This window comes from Babylonia areolata, chromosome 18 (assembly GCF_041734735.1).
Source record: "Babylonia areolata isolate BAREFJ2019XMU chromosome 18, ASM4173473v1, whole genome shotgun sequence".
NCBI classification, from domain to species: Eukaryota; Metazoa; Mollusca; class Gastropoda; order Neogastropoda; family Buccinidae; genus Babylonia; species Babylonia areolata.
In genome coordinates, this window is record NC_134893.1 from 20,368,362 (window position 1) to 20,390,102 (window position 21,741).

General features: G+C 46.9%; 1 protein-coding gene across 5 annotated transcripts in view; it reads left to right on the forward strand.

Moving 5' to 3' along the window:
• Window positions 1-20,711, forward strand: part of LOC143292551 (myosin heavy chain, striated muscle-like) — a 47,651-nt gene extending 26,940 nt beyond the window's left edge. For 2 of the 5 annotated variants that reach the window (XM_076602955.1, XM_076602952.1), the window contains exons 26-40: window positions 6,971-7,027; window positions 8,465-8,718; window positions 9,274-9,352; window positions 9,936-10,181; window positions 10,411-10,740; window positions 11,164-11,380; window positions 11,781-12,021; window positions 12,487-12,679; window positions 13,315-13,443; window positions 13,961-14,212; window positions 14,520-14,639; window positions 15,208-15,408; window positions 15,968-16,126; window positions 16,864-16,925; window positions 19,630-20,711. In XM_076602955.1, the coding sequence (XP_076459070.1) occupies window positions 6,971-7,027; window positions 8,465-8,718; window positions 9,274-9,352; window positions 9,936-10,181; window positions 10,411-10,740; window positions 11,164-11,380; window positions 11,781-12,021; window positions 12,487-12,679; window positions 13,315-13,443; window positions 13,961-14,212; window positions 14,520-14,639; window positions 15,208-15,408; window positions 15,968-16,126; window positions 16,864-16,920 (2,535 nt within the window). In that variant the 3' untranslated portion in view covers window positions 16,921-16,925; window positions 19,630-20,711. Of the gene's footprint in view, window positions 1-6,970; window positions 7,028-8,464; window positions 8,719-9,273; window positions 9,353-9,935; window positions 10,182-10,410; window positions 10,741-11,163; window positions 11,381-11,780; window positions 12,022-12,486; window positions 12,680-13,314; window positions 13,444-13,960; window positions 14,213-14,519; window positions 14,640-15,207; window positions 15,409-15,967; window positions 16,127-16,863; window positions 16,926-17,427; window positions 17,456-18,084; window positions 18,126-19,629 lie in introns of all 5 variants that reach the window. The other 3 variants (XM_076602954.1, XM_076602957.1, XM_076602956.1) reach the window with 3 other exon arrangements.
• The last annotated feature ends 1,030 nt before the right edge of the window (window positions 20,712-21,741 follow it).

The following is a 21,741-nucleotide window of genomic DNA, read 5'->3' on the forward strand; positions in this document are numbered from 1 at the left end:
TGATTAGTTGGTTCCAAGACAGTAGAAAGCGCAAAAGAAGAGGTTGTGAGAGAGACTGAGAGGTCAAACAAAGGTGAAACTGAGTAAATTAGCGATTTGAACTGTGGAGGAGAAACGTTCGAGTTTCCTCCCTTGTCTTTCGGTTCCCCGCAGTCTAATCAGTGCAGGAGTTGTTTTTGTGGCAGAAAGCCAAGAAAAAAAGAAAAGAAAGAAGAGGAGAAAAAAACACACCAAAAGACCCCGAACACTTGCGTTTTATTTCCCTTTCTTTCTTTCGCGTTCTCTTTTTTTCTTCTTCTTTTCTTCTTTTCTGTGCTTTAACCTCCCTACCACTTTTTTTTTAATCTCTCCCCCCCCCCCCCCGGTCTTCTAATTTCTCAATTTCCTCTTCTTCTTCTTCTTCTCCATCTTCCATTACCATTACTTCTTTTCGTTTCCTTTCCACTCATACTTTTCTTCTTTCTCTTTTTATATCTACTTCCTAGCGCCTTCTTCTACTTCTCGTTTTGTTCAGTTGTTTTCTTTTCTTCTCGTCTTCTTCGTCTTGTTTTCGTTTCTTTTCTCCCCTTCTTTTCTTCTTCTTCTGTCGTTTTCCTTCCTTCTTCCTCTTTAATAGATACTTTCTTCAATTCCTTGCCTTTCGTTCCATTATTTTTGCCAGTATGTATTTTTGTTTTTATGCTATTTTGTATTTTTATTTTTATGCTATTTTATTCTACTCCTCTGCCTCCATATTGTTCTCCTTTCTCCTCGTTTTATTTTTACTCTTGTTCTATTTCCTATCCGACAGTCTGCTTTGTCTTTATAGTCTGTCTCGTCTTCGTACTATATTTCCCCACCCTTTTTTTCTTCCCAAATTACTTCTTTCTTTTTTTTTGTTTGTTTCTGGCTCACTAGGATGCAACTCTGCTTTATCGCCTTGCCAGACTAGCGGCAGGCAGCCGAACAGATAACGCAATCCAGTCGTGCATTTAGGCAGACACACTCTTTCAACTGTACGCTAAGTGACTAGGTGCACAGTAAGTCTCACGAGGACTACCATTATTGTTAATCTGCTGTGTAGATAAGGTGCCAGCCTCTAGCAATATATAAGTGAGGTAAATATAAGCAGTTAGACGAGCATGCAGAGAGAAAGAGAAGAGAGAAAGAGAGAGAGAGAGAGAGAGCTGCACGTGCTTGTTCTCAGAATGCCAGACATGCCTTTGGTATTTCGAAACAAGAAATATTGCTTTCCACTTCTCTCTCTCTCTCAGGCTCTCTCTCTCTCTCTCTCTCTCTCTCCATCTTCCAAGCAACGTGTACCGTGTTCGTGGAAAGCACATAACTTAAAAAGGTGAAAGCGTAGCTCCTTCCGTGAGTGCTTTCCACATTTCAACCCATCGGAGAACTTCTCAAATTCTTTTGAAGGCGGTGTTGTGAAACTAACAGCCATGCCCCACCACCTCACCCCAACCCTATATAGTTCCCGGTCTTTCTGGTAGCTGACTCACCGTAAAAGTTACCATTGTGCAGTTTGTTTAGTAGTGTGACTTTTCTTTTACTATATTTTTTTGTTGTTGTTGTTCTTCCACCTCTCCCTATACTCCTTGTCGTCTACAACTTCTTCTCAGTTCTTCTTTTTCTCACCTCTTCAGTTATTTTTCTTCTTCTTCTTCTTCCTCTTCTTTCCTCTTCTTTCCTCCCCCTCATTCGTATTCTGTTTGTTTTGCATTTTTCTCAGCTTACCCGCAGAAAAATAAGAGCTGCCTCCCACGTGGGTGTTGTATGGAATGGGGTTGGGGGTGGGGAACGAACCATTAGGAACACATCATCAGTTTCGCACTGTCGGTTCGGATTCGGAATGATAAAACCATCCAGGTTCTGTCAGTTTTCTGTGTAAATACTGAGTCATCTATATCGAGCGATTCGTCCTTTTTTTTTCTTTTACCTATATGAACCGTTATACTGACAAGAACGTAGCAAGCTTCTGTGTATTTTCATGTTGAAAATATGGACGTGTGTTTCTTGGCTTTGATGTAAGCAGTTGGTCTGACAAGGTTATGGAACGGAGCCAAAATACGCAGACTGTCATGGTGCTTGCAAACGTCGGGAAAGGGGAGGAGGAGGGGGCGGGGGGGGGGGGAGAGGAAGCCGGTCTGCAAAATCTTGAGACTAGAGACAGAGAGAGAGAGAGAGAGAGAGAGAGAGAGAGAGCTGGAGAGAGAGAGAGAGAGAGAGAGAGTGAGAGAGAGAGAGAGAGAGAGAGAGAGAGAGAGAGGAGAGAGAGATTTAGTTCTGCAACCGAGAGAGAGTTTAAAAAAAAAAAAAAAAGAAGAAGAAGAAAAAGGCACCCCAAAAAATCCCGTCGTGTTTCCGTGCCAAGAGATGAAGTGTCGATTTTCAGCAAGACCTAGGAACTCAGGCAAAACTCTTCTCCTGTACTCAGCTTGGGGTAGGTCCGCCGGTGCCAGCCTAGTTTTCTCCCAATGCTGACGTCAGTTAACCACCACCTTTTTAGCAACCACCCTCCTAACAATTCATGGGACAAACATTTTTCAGTGGTATGAAAATAACCACTCTTTGTTTTTTTTGCAAATCAGTTCCCAGGTAACACACCTGCGCAGGTGCACTGAACTGATGATGAAACAGCTTCCAGTGGTTCGTCACTATTTTTTCTTCCGGGTTCCTGACAGCTTTTCTTCCGCGTTCGTTCTCAGTGTGGAAAGAAAGTGAACATAGTACTCAGTGTAGAAATACCTGCACCCGTTGGCAGGAATTTGCTACATCAGCTTTTATTCTGTGTGAACATTCACACAGCTGTCAGCGCATTCATTCAAAAAAGAATAAAAAAAAGAAATAAACTAAAAAAAAACAAAAACAACATAAGCGTAGCTATATAGGAAAGCAGAAAAATAAGGATAGTAATGAATAATAGTGTATCGTAGAGTGAATCTTCAGTAATTCGTTTGTAATTTTTTTCCAGAGGTGTTAGCCGATGTTTATTTTTGTCACCCGAATTTTCTGAAATGTCAGCAGCTACTGAACTTGTAGAATGGCACGGCCCAAAGGTGAAGATGTTTTTGCTGATCAAGTAAATGCACAGTTCTTGCTGTTCCGTTTGGAAATGACGGCTGATAATCGTGTAGTGGAAACAGTTTGGAATCGTCTGGAAGCTCGCAGTAGTACTTCCTGCTATACGGTAGTGTGCGGGGAACTCAGGTGAAAATGTTTTTCTTTTTGTCTAACCCACGTCATATGTTGGCACGAGCGCACGAGGCGGTTTGTTGTGAAACCCGAGGAGGCAGCCGCTCGCTAAATAAGGCAAAGCAGACTCGAAGAGGTGAGAGCACGTGCGGAGAAGCTGCGCGCGCCGCGAGGCAAGAGGGAGTGCGCGTGCGAGGCAGGATGTAGGCAGGGGAGCACAGCAAGGCTTCCTGCTTTCCCGTTATGTCTATTCCTCTTTGAGCTTCTCTCTTGTTCGCACCTTGCTCTTGCTGACGAATGGAATCTCTCTCTCTCCCTCCCCCCCTCTCTCTCTCAAAGAGTTTGAAAGTCAGCACTGCCTGTATTCCCTCGTTGCTGGCTCCAGGTATTCTACAGTCCCAGTGATTTCGCTTCCTTTTCTCCTCTGGCTGTTTGTATGCCCCTCTCGCTTATACACAAAAACACACACAGAGTACAAATGTACTTCGTGCTGACGATACTATTATATCATTACCTGACACACAATTCCCGTGTCATTCTGTCATACCTTTCCTCTTATTCCCACCTCCCGTGTGCTACTGGTGTAGGATCTCGTCGTGTTGGCATGGGGCCCTTCCTCAACTTACACCACAACACAACAAGTGCAGAATAAGCAGTGCATGCTTTTCGCATTGTCTGACGCATGGTACTTCCAGGAATGTTCCTACCAGTCTGCAAGCAGGAGGGAAAGTGGGGGGAGGGGGGGGGCTGCTAATTAACATAATTCCGGTGTCTATCACGGCAGTGGAGTGCACGAGGAGGGGGTGAAGGGGGTGGAGGGGTGGAGGTGTGGGGATGGGTCTGGCATCCTCATTCCTTCTTCCTTCCTACCTGAAAGTGAAAGTGAGACCCCCCCTTCCCCCCTACATGCCTCAACCCCCTACCTCCACCGCCCCCGCCTCCCCTAACCACTCCCCCCCCCATCCCCCTGTTCTTGAACGTTCCCTTTGCCAGCCAGCCTGCCGGTGTCTGGAGGTTCAAGCCTCGCCGGTGAATCACAAACAATGCTGACTGGCTCTGTTCTTTTTGGCAAGCTGATATAAATTGTGCCAGGGCCTGGCGCTCAGTCTGCTGCCGCTTCCTCGAGTCGACTCCTCCTGTCCGGGCCCTCAGGTGTGAGAGCTCTGCGCGTGCTGTGTGTGTGCTGGGTGACGGTGAACCCACCCTGGCCACCCTTCGCCTTTTCGTGGGACAGACCTCGTCCTCCGTCTTCGTTCTCTCGGCACCACCACCACCATCCCCCACCTCTTGTCGGTGTTTGTGCTCAAGCTCAGTCTCCTCATCAGCCCTGTAGTGGACTCGGAGCCTCCAGACACAGAGCGGTGATAAACTAGATTGGCGCCACCACCGGCAACTTGTGAGGAAGATAGCGACCAGCTATCTCTTCCCCCGATAACCGCCACAGCACCCAGCACTCAGGACTTTCGCTGTTGCCGCCAACATGTCGGGTCAAGGTGAGACAGCCCCGGCAGACCCAGCCCCTGCCCCAGCTCCGGAGCCCCAGGCCGCCCCGCCGGCTGTCAGCACCCAGGAACAACAGATCACCACGGTCAAGGAGCAGGTGGTGGTCAAGAAGACCGCCCCTGTCCCGCAGCCAGAACCTCCTCAGGAGACCCGTCCCCGGAAACCCAAGTCTCAGGCCTCCCCGCAGCCGTCCGGAAAACCACCTCCGGCCAGAGTGGCCGAGTATTCCACGTCGAGAGTGAAATCTAGTTCTCGAGAACGTGGGGACTATCTCGGGGTTGGTGCCGCCTTGTCCAGAGAGTTTCGTGGGACTAGTCCCAGTGTTTTGGAAAATATCGCTTCCCACCCACTTCTGTACGGACCCAACTACGAGCCCCTCAAACGGCCGCACATGAGTGCCCGGAGCCGGAAAGTGTGCCGAGATGCCGCTGATCTGGCCGTGGTGGCCCCGGGACTGAGGAACCTGTATGAAGTACAGTATCACTCTTTTGTTCTGTTTGTTTCCTTCATTTTGTTCAGTTCGTTATCATTCTCTTTTGCTTCCGTTTGTCTTTCATTATCACCACCTCGCCATTTCCATTCTCGCTCCCGCACGCCATTTAGCACACCACATCATTATCACTGCAATGCTCAGGTTTCGTTTAGTGAATGATTCATTTGATTTGTTTCTCGTGATTTTATATGATTTTTAAAAATCAGAAAATTAATGGCATAAGTTTTCATCTGTTTTGTGCTGAACCAATGATTTGCTTCGTGCTGAACGCGATTTGTGCTTGAACGTATAAAGGACAGCTATACGACAATGACAGCAAGACAAAGCATTTGCTGAGCTGAAAATATTTCCGGTTTTTTGTTGTTGTTGTTTTTTTTCTCCATCCATTCCTCCAATGCTGAACAGTCTTAAAAGCTGATGAAATACATATGCTACCCACTTTCATTCCTCACGAAATTCTATGTCATTGGTGGCAAAATCAATTTTCGAATGGGGACCGCAGTAGTTGACAATGGGAGAACGAGGATGTGGAAAAACAAAACAAAAAAAACAAGAGTAGCTGATGATAGCATTGTTTATGTGGGAAAAAAAATTCTTATCGTATTCCTTCTTGTTGTCTTTCACCCTCAACCTCGTTCATTTCGAAAGACGCCCCCACCCCGCTCCCCACCCACCCCACACTCTCCAGGTTTTCTCCTCTCCCCACTCCTCTCCTATACAGTCTCATCATCATTCTGTCCTTGGTAAGAACATTGTGGCGGAAATAAAGCCCTGGTACAGTGCACTCACTGTGCACTGCAATAATGTTGTCTGCAGAGCGTGGGAGGCGAACAACGCAGAAATGTTCAGTGCTTCGTTGTCATGTATCATGCTGATAAGGGGCAGCCAGCTCAGTGGCTAAGAATAGCACGACTCAAGAGCAGGGAGAGCAAACCAAGCCTAGGGGATGGGGTGGGTGGGTTGGGGTGAGGTGAGAAGGAACAGGAACGTCTTGTAGCCACATTTCTCCCATGCAGTGTTATTAGGTCTGTCTTTATTGCGTGCTGGAACCCTGCCAATAATGTGAAAAGGGTGAGGGGCATAAGGCGTTGGGAACGAGATGGACGCAATCTCATACAGTCACAACACAGCCCTCTTTCATCTCTTACCTGCCTCCTGCTACAAACGCTCAGTCCTACCTATACACCCCCCACCCCTCCATCTCCCCTTCCCCCCTTCCTTGCAGACTTGGAATGAGTCATGATTGAACTATGCTGGCTGCCGAAATTCTGCTTGACTCGGCAGCTTCTTGACTGAGGGGCAGACTTTGTAGGTGTCGAAAGCATTTCACTTCCATCCCCTTCCTTCTCCTTCTCCTCCCTCCTGTAGTTTTACCTCCTCTTCCACCTTCCGTTTCTTTGCACCTGTCTTACCCCGTTCTTCAGTTCTCCCACCCCCTCCCAAATTCTTTCTTTCTTTTTTTTGTAATATTTTCGACGGCCTTCGAGGATTTTGCCGGTTTTTCTTCTCGATCCAAGGCACTGTGATATATACACATACACTCACTGGAACCCAGTTTCGACGCTTTGAAAAAAGAAAAAAAAACCCACACAGCTCGTGGATACTTTACGATTTCGACGACGGAGACGGTGCTTGTGTTTTGCTTTATGAAAAAAAAAGTGGTGTTGAGTTTGTTGTGCTCCAGCTGTGCAATTTGATTTGAGCTTGGGTTGAAGTGTTGGGGGTGGCAGTGAAAAGTGAAGTGAGGGGTGGAAGTGAAGTCTGGTAACCATGACGACTCGTGCCTTGCAGGCCCGCATCGAGGAGCTGGAGGAGGAGCTCGAGGCTGAGCGTGCCGCACGTGCTAAGGTGAGTGTGTGTCTGTTTGCTTATTTGTATATATATATATATATGATTTATTTATCTATCTGTCTGTCTATATACGTGTCGGGGAGTTGTTGATGGTGACGGCCATGTACTTCTTAGTGTGGTTGTGGCTGTGTGCTGTCGTGCTGAGTTAATTACAGGGTTTCTCCGTTTTCTTCATTCTCTTTAATTTCTATAGGAGTAACACGAAAACCCTAGCAAATGTCACAATATGCAGAAACACGAAGTGCTAGTCCTGAGAAAAAAAAAACAAACAAAAAAACAACCAACAAAAAACACTACACGACAAGCTTACTATTATTAAACAAAAGTTCAAAAGTATTGGTACGAAACCACCCATCCAGCATCACGATTCACGTACATGCACGCACGCACACAGACACACAGACACAGACAGACACACACACACACACACACACACACACACACACACACACACACAGTGAGACAGAGAGATGGAGAGAAAGAGAGAGATAATTGATGTTGCATAATTCCTTGGCCCGCTCATATCAGTGTCAGCTGCACAGTGTGCACATACCATCCGTGACTGCTGCAGAACTACACACAGCAGAACAGAACATCACCATCAGACACTGACTGTCAGTGATGTTATCAGTCTATCCACTGGTATCCCACCCCCGCCACACCCCCTTCGCCACAAACAAGAGGAGGGATGGGCTGGATGAGAGGGAGAGAGTGGGAGCGGCTGGGGATGGGAGGGTGTGGTGGCGGATGGAGGAGTGTAGGGGGGTAGATGGAATCTCAGATCTCATAATAGGTGATAGGTGAGTGCTGCAGTCAGGCACATACCTACCTACCTACCTACCCACTGGGGGAAAGACTGATGTGTACGTCAGCAGTTCAGAGCAGATAGTGGCGTGGTGGATAAGAACTCTGTGGAGAGAGATAGGAGGCAGACAGTAAGCTGTGTGGAATGAATGCGGAACACCAGGAACACTGTTCTCGGTGTGTGAGTTGGGTGTAAAACTTGAGTGGTGTGAGGGGGAGCATGTATTGACTGTTGAAAGCAGTAGGAAGTGAATGTGTGTGGGGGGAGGGGGTTGAGGGGTGGGGGACGGAAGGAGAGTTCGGTTCTTTTCTGCGTGTGTTGTTGAACTTGATGACTTTTTATTCTTTGTAATATACACACAGGCATGCAAACGCAAGCACACACACACACACACACACACACACACACACACACACACACACACACACAGACATACACACACAACCACAGACATGCACACACACACACACACACACACACACACACACACACACACACATTCACACAAGCCACCCACCCACTCACCCACACCCACCTCCAAAAACCTCTCATCATCCCGGCACCTCCACCTACCGAACAACCCACACACTTGTCCTCACCTCACTCACCCCACTCACCTGACCATGCAGGTGGAGAAGCAGAGGCAGGAGGTGACCCGCGAGCTTGACGAGCTCAGCGAGCGCCTGGAGGAGGCAGGCGGGGCCACGGCTGCCCAGGTGGAGCTCAACAAGAAGCGCGAGCAGGAGCTGCTGAAGCTGCGCCGGGACCTTGAGGAGCAGAACCTGCAGCACGAGGCCCAGGTGTCCCAGCTCCGCAAGAAGCAGCAGGATGCCGCCAACGAGATGTCCGACCAGATCGACCAGCTGCAGAAGGTCAAGACCAGGTGAGAGATGGGGGGATGGATTCAGAATCCACAATGTCTTTAAAAACCCATTGAGACAAACGTAGTGTGGGGGTGAAGTCTACAAGCAGAACTGTCAAATTTGGCATACAACAACTTTATAACGAAACCACGTACAACAAAGTCAAAGCACAGCAAGCCCCGATAAAAAATCAACTTATTGTACATTGTATTTTTTTTTTTTAGTACTTATATCCCACCAGTTGCAGCCGATCGTGTGCTCATAGCGACATCTGTCAGTGTACATTTATGAGTTCTTGCTTATCGTTCTCAACTTACCTGGTGAAATGTTCTGCAATGTATTATTATCAACCACAAAAAAAAACAACCAAAAGCGGCTGCTGAAATTTCAGGACTTTGCTAATGTGAGCGGAAGGGTTGGGTGAGTGAGTGTGTGGTGTTTGGAGCAGGCTGAAGGTTGATGAAGTTATGGCGATGGCCTACGGTGATAATGATGATGGCGGTTGTGTTTGTGATGGTGGCGGCGATCTTGGTGACGAATGACAATGATGATCATGACGATGCTTCCCTGTGCAGAGTGGAGAAGGAGAAGGCCGCCCTGAGATCCGAGGTGGACGATCTCCAGGCTCAGATCCAACACATCGGCAAGAACAAGGTGAGTACTGAACAGCAAGCCTCTGTCTCACATGCCTCACTCACTCTCTGTTGCCCAAAGCATGCCAAATAAAAACTTTCGCCTGCTGTGATAAGCAATGATTCGAAGAGAAATCGTCGCACGGTCTCTGTTGACGTGTACAGAAGACAGATATATCTCTCGCATCATGCACTCTCTATTATTCAGGACCATCTTCCGCAGCTTGCGAAATTTCAATAGATGCGAAGACTTCACACACCTCACACACCCAGGCTGACGTAACTCAGAACACGCCAAACATTATACCCATCTTCTGTTATTTAAAGAATAAATCAGAAGACGTCGCAAACCTTTCCCTCTGTGAATCCAGGTACACTTCACCGCTTCAGAACAAAACCAAACAATGAATATCCCATCATCTATCATTTAAACGAACCATTCCACAAGACCCCACACGCCCACCTGACACCTCTGTCCTTATTTGATTCATTATCTAATATTTCTTGCACGTGGCCCACTCCTTTGTTATTGGCCGGAGGCCTAACAGATAAACCGTCGTCTTGTCTTGTCTTGACACCTCTGTCCCTCCCTCTGTCCCACACAGGGCATGTCGGAGAAGATGACCAAGCAGGTGGAGGCTCAGATCTCCGAACTGAACGCCAAGGTGGACGAAGCCAACCGCAACGTCAACGATCTGCAGTCCCAGAAGAACCGCCTGCAGCAGGAGAGCGGGGACCTCACCCGTCAGCTGGAGGACGCAGAGCACCGCGTCGGAACCCTGACCAAGGAGAAGTCCGCCCTGGCCAACCAGCTGGAGGAGGCTAAGCGCAGCCTGGAGGATGAGACCCGCGTAAGTGTGTGTGTGGTGGTGGGGGGCGGGGTGTGTGTGTGTGTGTGGTGGGGGGTGTTTGGTGCAGGTGTGTAGGTGTGTAAGTGTGTGTGAAGTCAAGATTTAATTTCATGATGGTAAATTGAACAAGCAACAATTGCTTTTTTTTTTTTTTTTTGTTTTTTGCATCAAGCCATCAGTGAAAAAAACTGTCCGTCCAACCTTAACCATACTCCCTTCTCCGTTGCAGGCTCGCCAGAAACTGTCCAGCGAGGTGCGCAACCTCACCTCGGATCTGGACGCCCTGCGAGAGCAGCTGGAGGAGGAGCAGGACGGTCGCTCCGACCTGCAGAGGCAGCTGTCCAAGGCCAACAGCGAGGCCCAGCAGTGGCGCGCCAAGTTCGAGGGTGAGGGCGCTGCACGCGCTGAGGAGCTGGAGGAGTCCCGCAGGAAGCTGCAGAACAAGCTGTCCGAGGCCGAGCAGGCCGCCGAGGCCGCTCTGGCTAAGGTGGCCGGTCTGGAGAAGGCCAAGGCCCGCCTGCAGGGAGAGCTGGAGGACCTCATGGTCGATGTTGAGCGCGTGAGTGCTGGTTTCTTCTCTTTTTTTTCCCCAGTCCAGTCATTGTTGTTTGGTTTTTATGTACTGAATACGAACACGCAGATACTGATGAAAGGAAAGATAGGCATAATACACGCACGGACGCACGCACGCACGTGCACATACACACACACACACACACACACATATATATATATATATATATAGAGAGAGAGAGAGAGAGAGAGAGAGAGAGAGCTGCATAATATAATTTTATGCACTCACACTCACACACGCTCATTGTCTACACACTCAGTATTACTTGCACAAATATGACGCTAAGGTCATGTACCCCTCAGCATCAAACTAAAAAGTTTTGTTTAACTTTATATTTTATCTCATCTCCCTCCCGCACCTCCCTTACAGACAATAAACTTTATATCGTCTTCTCTCCCCACCTTTCAGTCCAACGCCAACGCCAACAACCTGGAGAAGAAGCAGCGCGCTTTCGACAAGACGATCGCCGAGTGGCAGGCCAAGGTGAACGACCTGCAGTCTGAGCTGGAGAACGCCCAGAAGGAGGCCCGGGGCTACAGCGCCGAGCTGTTCCGCGTCAAGGCTCAGCTGGAGGAGGCCCACGACAGCACTGAGGCCCTGCGCCGCGAGAACAAGAACCTGGCTGGTACGGTGCCAGAGAACTGGATGAACGAATGGTTTATGAATGAGTGGACGGTACAGTGTCTGCGTTTGACAAACATACTGACCTCAGAAGATCGCTGTCTTGCACCCCAGCCATTACTGAATACGCCACAAACACAACCATCGTCAACCACCACTGTAAATTACCATCACCATCCAAACACGTTACTCCACCAGCATGACAGACGACATCATGCCATCATATAAAAAAAATATACGCATGCACTCAAGCGCATTGGATTATACTGCTGGTCAGACATCTTACATGTGTGATGCGGCACACATAGATTCGTCCGAAGTGACGCCCCCTTTAGAAATTGATACTCATCCAACGCACCTGCTCGGTCGACATTTTCTTTCACACCCTCCCATTCCTCTTGCAGATGAGATCCACGACCTCACCGACCAGCTCAGCGACGGAGGCCGCAGCGTCCACGAGTCGGAGAAGGCCCGCAAGCGTCTGGAGCTGGAGAAGGAGGAGCTCCAGGCCGCTCTGGAGGAGGCCGAGGCCGCTCTGGAACAGGAGGAGGCCAAGGTTATGCGTGCCCAGCTGGAGATCTCCCAGGTCCGCTCCGAGATCGACCGCCGCATCCAGGACAAGGAAGAGGAGTTCGAGAACACACGGTGAGCTTTTGTGGGGAGAGGAGGGTAGACGTGTGTGTGTTGGGTGTGTGTGTGTCTGTCCGTCTGTCGCGGCTTCCAATTGTTGTTTGTTTCTTGTTCGTTGGTTACATGGTGTGCTTCAGGAGAGAAAAAAAGGCCAGTGTTTCGAGAAAATCAAGAGGGGTTTCTCTCTCTCTCTCTTGTATTGTCTCTTTTATATGTCTCTATCTCTCTCCCTCGCTACCCACCCTCTCTCTCTCTACGCCTACCCCTCCATCCCTCTCTCAAAATAAAACAACAAAACATTTTAACAATATCATCATTTGTACTTGCAATATTCAGTTTGTCTCACACAGACCCCACTTCCTTTTAGAGAACTCTTCCCCTATACGAATTTTAAATTCCCAGCCTCGAACTTGCAGTTCCACAGTACCAGCTCCCTGTTCCCGTGTCCTAACCATCATTCTCTGTCTGTCTGTCTTGCAGCCGCAACCACCAGCGTGCCCTGGACTCCATGCAGGCCTCTCTGGAGGCTGAGGCCAAGGGCAAGGCCGAGGCCATGCGCGTCAAGAAGAAGCTGGAGTCGGACATCAACGAACTGGAGGTCAACCTCGACCAGGCTAACCGCGGCAAGGCCGAGATGGAGAAGACCGTCAAGAAGCTGCAGCAGAACGTCCGTGTAAGTGTTCTGGGTCTCTTTTTTTCTTTTCTTTTTTAACCTCTCTCTGTGAATTGGTGTTGATGACAGCGTTTAACCGCAGCTGTACGCTATTGAATCGTTACTCACGGAAGGTTCTAGAATGGGAAAGGCGTATGAAGACAATAAATACTGCATTTCTAATGACGAAAGCTATAGTTGGTTGGGATATTCGACATCTGCTGGAGACTCTGTAGGGGGAGTTGTTGTTGTTGTTGTTGTTTTTTTTTGGGGGGGGAGAGAGATAATGGTCGTCTCGAGTGAGTTAGTTTTTCACTTTTTGAGAGATGGTTAAAAACAAGAGGGGGGTGGGAGAACTCTGGAACTCGGGACATTTAGTTGATGCACAGGCAATTAGCCTGTCCACATGAGAACAGACTTATACATGAAAAATAACAGTGCGGGATAACTATGCCGAGCTATAGACACAGTGGATGTGTATGTAGTCACTGCCCCCGATGGCCCTAAAACGGGGTATGGGACCCTCAGACTTTTGACCCATCATTATTATTATTATTGCTGCTGTTTTTTGTTGTTGCTGCTGCTGTTGTTCTTGTTGATGATGATGATGATGATGATGATGATGTTAATGAGTGCTGTTTGCGGTGTGTCCCCAGGAGGTGCAGTCTCAGGTGGAGGAAGAGCAGCGTGCCCGGGACGAGGCCCGTGAGTCCTACAACATGGCTGAGCGCCGCTGCACCGCCCTGTCCGGTGAGGTGGAGGAGCTCAGGAACGCTCTGGAGGGGGTGAGTGCAGCTATTGGAGATGGTACCTTTTTCGTTCTAGGTCTTTTTTTTTCTTTTCAGGTCTCTGGGCCGTGGTGAGCAGTAGTTACCCTGACCCCCCCATCCTCCACCACCACCACCCCCATACACACAACTGTCTAAGGAACAGAACTGACAAAAACAGCAAAGAAATTACAGAAAAGAAGGAGAGAAAGAAAGAAAGAAAGAAAGAAGAGAGAGAGAGAGAGAGAGAGAGAGAGAGGAGTGGGAGGGTATCAAGTTGTGTTCCCAACCCATTCTCTCTTCAATACATACACTTCCACGTTCCCTCCGATTCATTTGACATGTTTATTTATTTATCTATCTAATTATTCATTCACTTCTCTCTTCAGCATACACTTACACGTTTCTCCCGATGCATTTACTTATTTACTTATCTAGTTATCTTTTCATTTATACCTTTATTCCATTGTTCCTGTTTTTCATTGACTCATTCCCTTTTTCAAACCCTGTTTCCGTCTCTCTCTCTCTCCTCAAGGCCGACCGTGCCCGCAAGGGAGCCGAGAACGAGCTGACAGACGCCAACGACCGCGTCAACGAGCTGTCCGCCCAGGTGAGCTCCTTCTCCGGCCAGAAGCGCAAGCTGGAGGCAGACATCCAGGCCATGCAGACCGACCTGGACGAGATGAACGGTGAGCTCCGTGGGGCCGATGAGCGCTCCAAGAAGGCCATGGCTGATGCCGCCCGTCTGGCTGACGAGCTGCGTCAGGAGCAGGAGCACTCTATGCAGGTGAGTTGGGCTGAGTGGAGTTTGAAAAAAATATATATTAATCAGTTAATCAAAGCGGCTGGGAGGGTAATGATGATGATGAAGGGGGGGTGGTGGTGTTGGAGTTGAGTGGGGTAGGTGAGTGAGTGAGTGGTGTGGTGGTGGTTTTGTTTTTTGTTCGGGGTTGGGTTTTTTTGTTGTTGTTGTTGTTTTTGTGTGTGTGTGTGTGTATATCGTGGTGTTTGTTTTGTTTTATGTCCTTTTCTGGTGACCTAGCCCGTCTGTTCTATTCCTCACTCACAGTCTTACTGTTTTACACCGTGCCCAGGTGGAGAAGCTGCGCAAGGGTCTGGAGGGTCAGATCAAGGACATGCAGGTCAGACTGGATGAGGCCGAGGCTCAGGCCCTCAAGGGAGGCAAGAAGATCATCCAGAAACTGGAACAGAGAGTGAGTAGCTTTAAAACTCCACGAGGATTGGAGACTATGAATTTCAATAGAGATACCTAGACGTGTTCTCTTAGTCACCCTTCTACTGCAGTATGTCGTTTAACTCTCGATTTCAAAGTTTATAATGTCCTCGCAAAATTTTCATTTTAGCAGGTATAAGTTTTCTCTCTTACTCTTGATTTTTACCAACGTGAAAGTTTATATCAGTTTCAGTCAGATATTGGTTTTCAGCATATCAAACTGTTGCTCGATGTTGATTTCAACAAAGAATTTTCCATTCGTCTCAATAGTTACAAAGATGCAAGTTTTGGTGTTGCCTTTGCAGTATGGAAAATTTGTTCACCTCAGTAGTTACAGTGACACACAATCATTCCTTTGACACGTTATGTTCACCTCATGGCACATCCCCTTGCTCATGACACAGCCGTCTCTTTCTCTTTCTCATGACACAACTGCTTCCCTTACTCTTGCACAACTGTTCCCCTTTCCCTTGCTCATGACACACCTCATGACACAATCATCTCCTTTCCCTTTCTCATGACCACAACTGTCCCCTACCCCTCGCCAGGTTCGCGAGCTGGAGATGGAGCTGGACGGAGAGCAGAGGCGCCACGCCGAGACCCAGAAGAACATGCGCAAGGCCGACAGGCGTCTGAAGGAGCTGGCCTTCCAGTCGGACGAGGACCGCAAGAACCACGAGCGTCTGCAGGACCTGGTGGACAAGCTGAACGCCAAGATCAAGACCTACAAGAGACAAGTGGAGGAAGCCGTGAGTTTTTGTTGTTGTTTTTTCTGGGGGGTGGGGAGGTGGGGGGTGTGGGGGGTTCCAGGCTCTGTCTGTGTCTGTGTCTCTGTTTCTCTGTCTCTGCCTGTCTGTGTGTGTGTGTGTGTGTGTGTGTGTGTGTGTGTGTGTGTGTGTGTGTGTGTGTGTGTGTGTGTGTGTCTATCTCTATCTATCTATCTATCTGTTGTTCCTTATCTTTTCGTGGTGAAAGCAGTGAGAATTTTGTCTGTATGTGTGGAGGATACAATAGCAAGACAGTCATGCAAATTGAATCACAACTTCAGTCCAACAGTGTCACCGAAACAAGCAAAACACACACACACACACACACACACACACACACACACACACACACACACACACACACACACACACACACACACACACACACACTTGAGGGCTGGATATATTCATAAAAAAACCCCAGCTATGCTTACTTCCACTAACCCTCGTGAAATAAAAATATGTTTCGTTTCGTTTCCTGACACTTTTTCCCTTTCTTCACGTGCTGACTGACACACTGTGTACTCTGTGTGTTCTGCAGGAGGAGATCGCCGCCGTGAACCTGGCCAAGTTCCGCAAGGTGCAGAACGAGCTGGAGGACGCCGAGGAGCGGGCTGACACCGCCGAGGGCACCCTGTCCAAGCTGCGCGCCAAGAACCGATCCTCCGTCTCCGTGTCCCGCACCTCCGCCAGCCCTGCTGTAAGTGGTCCTTCTCCTGCTGTTGCTGCTACTCTTTAGACACAGCTGTAGGCCTCTGTGTCTCCGTTTCCATAATGAAATCACTAGAGAATTCCCCTCTATACAAGGCAAAAGACCTCTGTGTCTTCGTTTCCATGATGAAATCACTAGAGAACTCCCCTCTATACAAGGCAAAAGACCTCTGTGTCTTCGTTTCCTGATTATGAAATCACTAGAGAACTCCCCTCTATACAAGGCAAAAGACCTCTGTGTCTTCGTTTCCATGATCAAATCACCAGAGAACTCTTCTCCAGACGAGGCTGCAAGTCTTTATATCCACAACCATTTGATTTCGATAATGTAGTATCTCGATATATTTTTTACTTGATATTTTCCATTCGTAAATATTGCTCGACCCTCTGGCGAGTATCTGTTCTTATCATATGTGTATCAGATTAATCTGTCATGTTTTATTTATTTGCGTCTTTTTCTCATGTCTTAAGAATCATATCTATCTGTTTCAAATATCGAGATTTATAAGGTCTTGCTGAATATGAATTATGGAGATGGACAACAGTGAGAGATGGATAAAGAGAAGGTATTTGTAGTAATGTCTGTTTCGCGACTTTTTGTGTATTTTGCTTATATTCATAAGAGCAGGACAAGCATGATGTCTTAGCTGTAGCCGTTGATTAATTAAGCAAACATTGGATATAAGCGGATAGTAGTTATAAGCAAGGTGTGGGGGCTGGTTGCAGTCTGGGCTTGGCTCTAAGCGAGCCCCGAGCACGGACCGTACGGCTGGCACGTCTTAAGCGAGGTAACCCCCCACCCCCACCAATGTCCGCTAGGCACGTCCATCTAGGGTTATCTTCCCGCAGCTAGCAACAGCACTGTAGTTGTGTAGTCACCAGGACTCCCTCCCTCCTTCGTGCAACCTGTGTAGCGAGAATTATCAGTCTGTGATCTTTGTCTGTAGATATACCCACTCCCTTCGTCCAACCGTTTGTCACCCCGTTATTTGCAGTCCTGTTTTGTTTTTGTTTTTAGTTTTAAGAACCATTGCTGACATCGATCGTTGGCTCTAAGGAACTCTCAGTTACTGCGGCGACGAATTAATGTCTGGCTTTGATCATGTGTTTTCGGGATTCAAGAGAGGGCCGCCTTTTATTTATTTATTTTTTTTTTAGAAATGAACATACCTGTGTCCATTGGACTGTAAATATTTCTTTTGATTGTTTTTTGTTGATTATTGACTATGACTAATCTATTGTATTTTTTCTGAACTGACTAATTTATTATTATATATTTTGCCTTTGTAGGCCGTCTCCATTACTGCCGAGTAAACGCGTAAGTTCTTGTGTACATGGGGCATGTCATCAGTTTGATAACGGATGTACGTCATCCAAAATGGCTGACGTTGTGTTTGGTCAAACTTGGCATCCGGCTGACTCTGCACTAATGCTTGGATGAGGGAAAAACTGAAAACATTCGCCAAAAGCTGGTCATTTAACATTGCTGTTACCCTGCTGTTTGCAGCTTCGGTGGTGATACGCAGCTCGTCTATCTCTCTTTGTTTTTTCAGAGTGAATCCCCGGTTATTTACATTCATTTGTTTTGTCATTCTTTTTGTTGCATGGTGCTGCTTTTTTCAGCATTTTTTCTGTGCTTCGCCAGCACACGACACCTCCTGGCTTCACTTGCCATTCCTGCTGGCAAGGTCGAGGTCGCTGTTGCTCACTAAGCGCTCACTTTAGCACACATGACTCGCTTAGAGCTTCTTGAACGCAAGTGTTGGGTGTGAATGAAGCTCGCAACAGCGAAACAAAGTGTGTGCTGTGAAGTTGTTAAACTGAGGATGAGAGAATGAAAGGATGTGCCAGAGACAGTAACAATGTGTGTTTATACTTTTTGCTTTCCTACTTGCTCTGCTTGTGAGAAAAGTGACCTCTCAAAGTTTTTTTTACCTCCACTACCAGGTGTAAATTTGGACTCTGAAAGGAAACAGCTCAGTCAGTCAGTGAGTTACCTTTTCTTTCTGGGTGGCCCAAAACACCCAGTGTTGTTCCATCCAAGCCACAGTTGAAACTTTTTGCCCGATTGTTCCAGTCACACAACGATAATTATCCCCGTGTTCCAATAAAAAGAATAAAAGAAACTTGCCCAAGTGTTCCACTTACAGAACGAAGAACTTCCTCCCCGTGTTTTTTTGTGAAAGAAGAGAACTTGTCCGTGTTTTTCCTCTCGTAGAACAACCAACCTGTCCCTGTGTGTCAGTCTTCAAAAACAAAACCTTGCCTGTGTGTTCCATTTTCAGAAAACCTGCTTGTGTTTTCCAGATCAAGAACAAATTATAAAAAAAAAAAAGATGAACAAAAATGCACGTGCATTCCAGATCGAAAACACCACAGTACCTTTTTCCCCATTCCCCACCATTTAGAAACGTTGTATAGCTCCCGAAATTCTTCTCCCACCCATTCCATTCATCCGTTCTTTCCTTCCTCATTCTACACGTGTCCTGATTGGTACACACGTTTTACCTGTAATCTGGATGTTTTCCCACACCTTTGGACAACCCATTACATGTCTTAACTTTCGTGATGCGATAACTTTCAATTATAAAAATGCCTGTCCCTTTATCACAAAGCGTTTTCTATGTTTTACCAAGATTCCTGTCTTCCTTTATCAAGGTTTTCCTTTTTGTACCCACCCTTCTCCTTTTGATACTCTTCTCGGATGCTTTGAGCGGGGTAGAAAAACCACCACCACCACCCAAACACAACCATGAGAGAACCCCATGCATGCGAGTGCAGTGTGTGGGTCCCTTGTTTGTTTTTTTCTATTGTGCAAAAGTTTGCAGTGTGTCGTGATCATGTTGGTGAAATTCTGCTCTATGGCAAAGGATCAGTACTTGCCATAGCTCCAGCTGATTGGTATTGTTGTTATCCTTTGTTTGGTCCTTTATGAATTTTGTGGATAGTTATATTCTTAAGCAAGATAAATTGTGTAACCATGAGTGCGAATACCCCATTCCTTTGGGTATGACTGCAGTCTGTGATCTACACACACACACACACACACACACACGCGCACACACACACACACACACACACACACACACACACATACACACCATCATATGCGTGCGCATCGTGCTTGTTTGTTGAACGCTTGAGTCCTGCTAAAACAAAAATAGTTGACACTCTGAGATTTTGTACACGTTAAAAGGAATAAAGTGAGATAAAGAAAAGCAAGAGAGAGAGAGAGAGAGAGAGAGAGAGAGAGAGAGAGAGAGAAGGAGCAACTGGGCTGTCAGATGATATGTTATCTTTTGGTTCATATGAATAGCTTAAGACAGATTTTCCACAGCTCTCTTTTCCTCTACCCCCCCTCCCCCCCTCTCTCTCACACACACACACACACACATACACATGTACGTAGAAATAATTCACTTTCTCGATACGATAACTGATGTAACACAATAGCATGTTTTAACAATTTTCCATGTCTGTCTCCGAAAACAGCCACCTGCCTACACCAATTTCCGAGGCTCCCTGACCGGGCTTCAGACTTCCTACCGTTCGGCCACGCCGTCCAATGAGGGGGACTTAGACGATTAATGTTGGACACACCCACTTCTGTCATTGACCAGCCAATAGCAATGCATGTGACTTCCGCCATCTAGGAACTTCATTCTCAAGGACAGCACTCGGCAACGAAACGTTTTACGCAATCGAGATGGACTTTGTTGTTGTTTGTGTTTTTGTTTTCAAACGAGTATCTATGTGTGAATGTGTGGACCGAAATTGAGGAATGGCGACGATTTTGTGCAAGGGTTATTATTGATATTACTTCTTATGAAGAACATCGCCCTTTTTTTTCTTTTGACACATTATTTCTAATTGCTATTGGATACTGAGTCTTCCCATAGTCAGGGTTTTGCTTTGATTTTTGAACCCCCCTTCCCCCCAGTCGAACCCCCTTTTCTCTACTCGCATGTGTTCTCCCGTGGCGCAGGCCATTACTGGGAACCAGCTGGCAATGTATGTGATATATAGCATTTACGCTTTTGTCTTTTTACAAGACTGTAGTGCAATGTCAGTCACGCAATGAGAAAGAGGAGATGAGGATATAAAAAATAAAAACAAGACAGAGAGAGAGAAAAGAAGAAGAAGAAGAAAGACGATGTGCAATGGTATGAGCCAATCTCCTTTCTGCGAGAAGGATAACGTCTAGAAGGAATCCGGTAATATGGTTCACTGCTGCTGCATTCTGTGTTTGGGATGATTGTCTTTTTTTTTGGTGGTAGAGTATTTATTACGCTTTCTTGTTTTCATTACTTTTTTTTTTCCCTTTGTGTCTCTTATCTTTTGGAGCTCGTGTATAGATCACCACAGCAGCTCCGGACTAGCAAAGAAAGAACGGCCCCCGATCATTGGACGACGCAGTCGAAACAGACATGGTCTTTTTTGATAGAAGGCGGATGTCTGTTTTGGCTGTTCTCTGAAAGATGTTTTCTTGTATGATATTTAAAAAAAAAAGTTGATAAACGATTTGAATATTTTCAACCTGATACCAGTACATTAAAGAGTCTGTCCGATCTGTACCACTGGTTATTGTCTGTTGATTTGTTCCACTTGATTCTCTCTGTTTCTTTCTGTCTCTATCTCACTTTCTCTCTTTCTTTCTCTCTCTCTTGTTTCGGTCTCTTTCTGTCTCTCTCTGTGGCTGTCCCAATCTTCTTTTCTCTGTCCGTCTCTTTCTTTTTCTCTGCCTCCTCCTCTCTTTCTCTCTCTCTCTCTCGTGTGTGTGCATTTGTGTGTGATTGGTAATGGTGTTGCTGTTTCTCTGTGAAACACGAATATTCCCGGCCAGTCTCGCTCTTGCTTTCACGACGCTCATTTCACATCAGTAACGGCAGACCAAAGCCATAACATGCAGCACACATAAACCAGAAGAGGAAACGCCTCACAGAACACACGCACGCACACAAGAACACCCACCCACACACACACTCTCTCTCTCTCTCGCACACACACACACACATCACATTGCATTGCTTCAGTGTGCAACAATATCAAATAAAAACTTCTCTGGATATACTCGTCATCAATCAGCTAAACTAAGCTCACGCTAAGAAATTGTTAAATTTGAATTATAATAAACCTATTAATACGGAGGATGAAGTTAGGAGAGTATTAGGTGCAAATGTACCAGCCAGCAATATTCAGAATAGTGTGGTCAAAAGACTTACAGAGAGGGATAATGTAGTAGAATCACCATGGAGCACCAGGGAGGGCACTTCATCCTCTGTCGTAATAGGTTCGAAATAATTCCAGTTAAACTACACTCCTTCCTAGCGAAAGCCTAGTTCAATTGATTATACATCACTCGCCTATTGCGCGCGCGTGCACACACACACACACACACACACACATCAACAAATCGAGACTCACCTCTGCCGGCGGCTTTCTACATGCACACGGCTCTTCATTGTTAAGGTCTTATCTTCTTACCATGCGCTAATAATAATAATAATAATAATGAACATTTATATTGCGCGTTTCTCCCGAAATACTGCGCAAGGCAATTTTCATTTCGCTTCCCGCTCCACTCTCAATACCCCACAAACACAC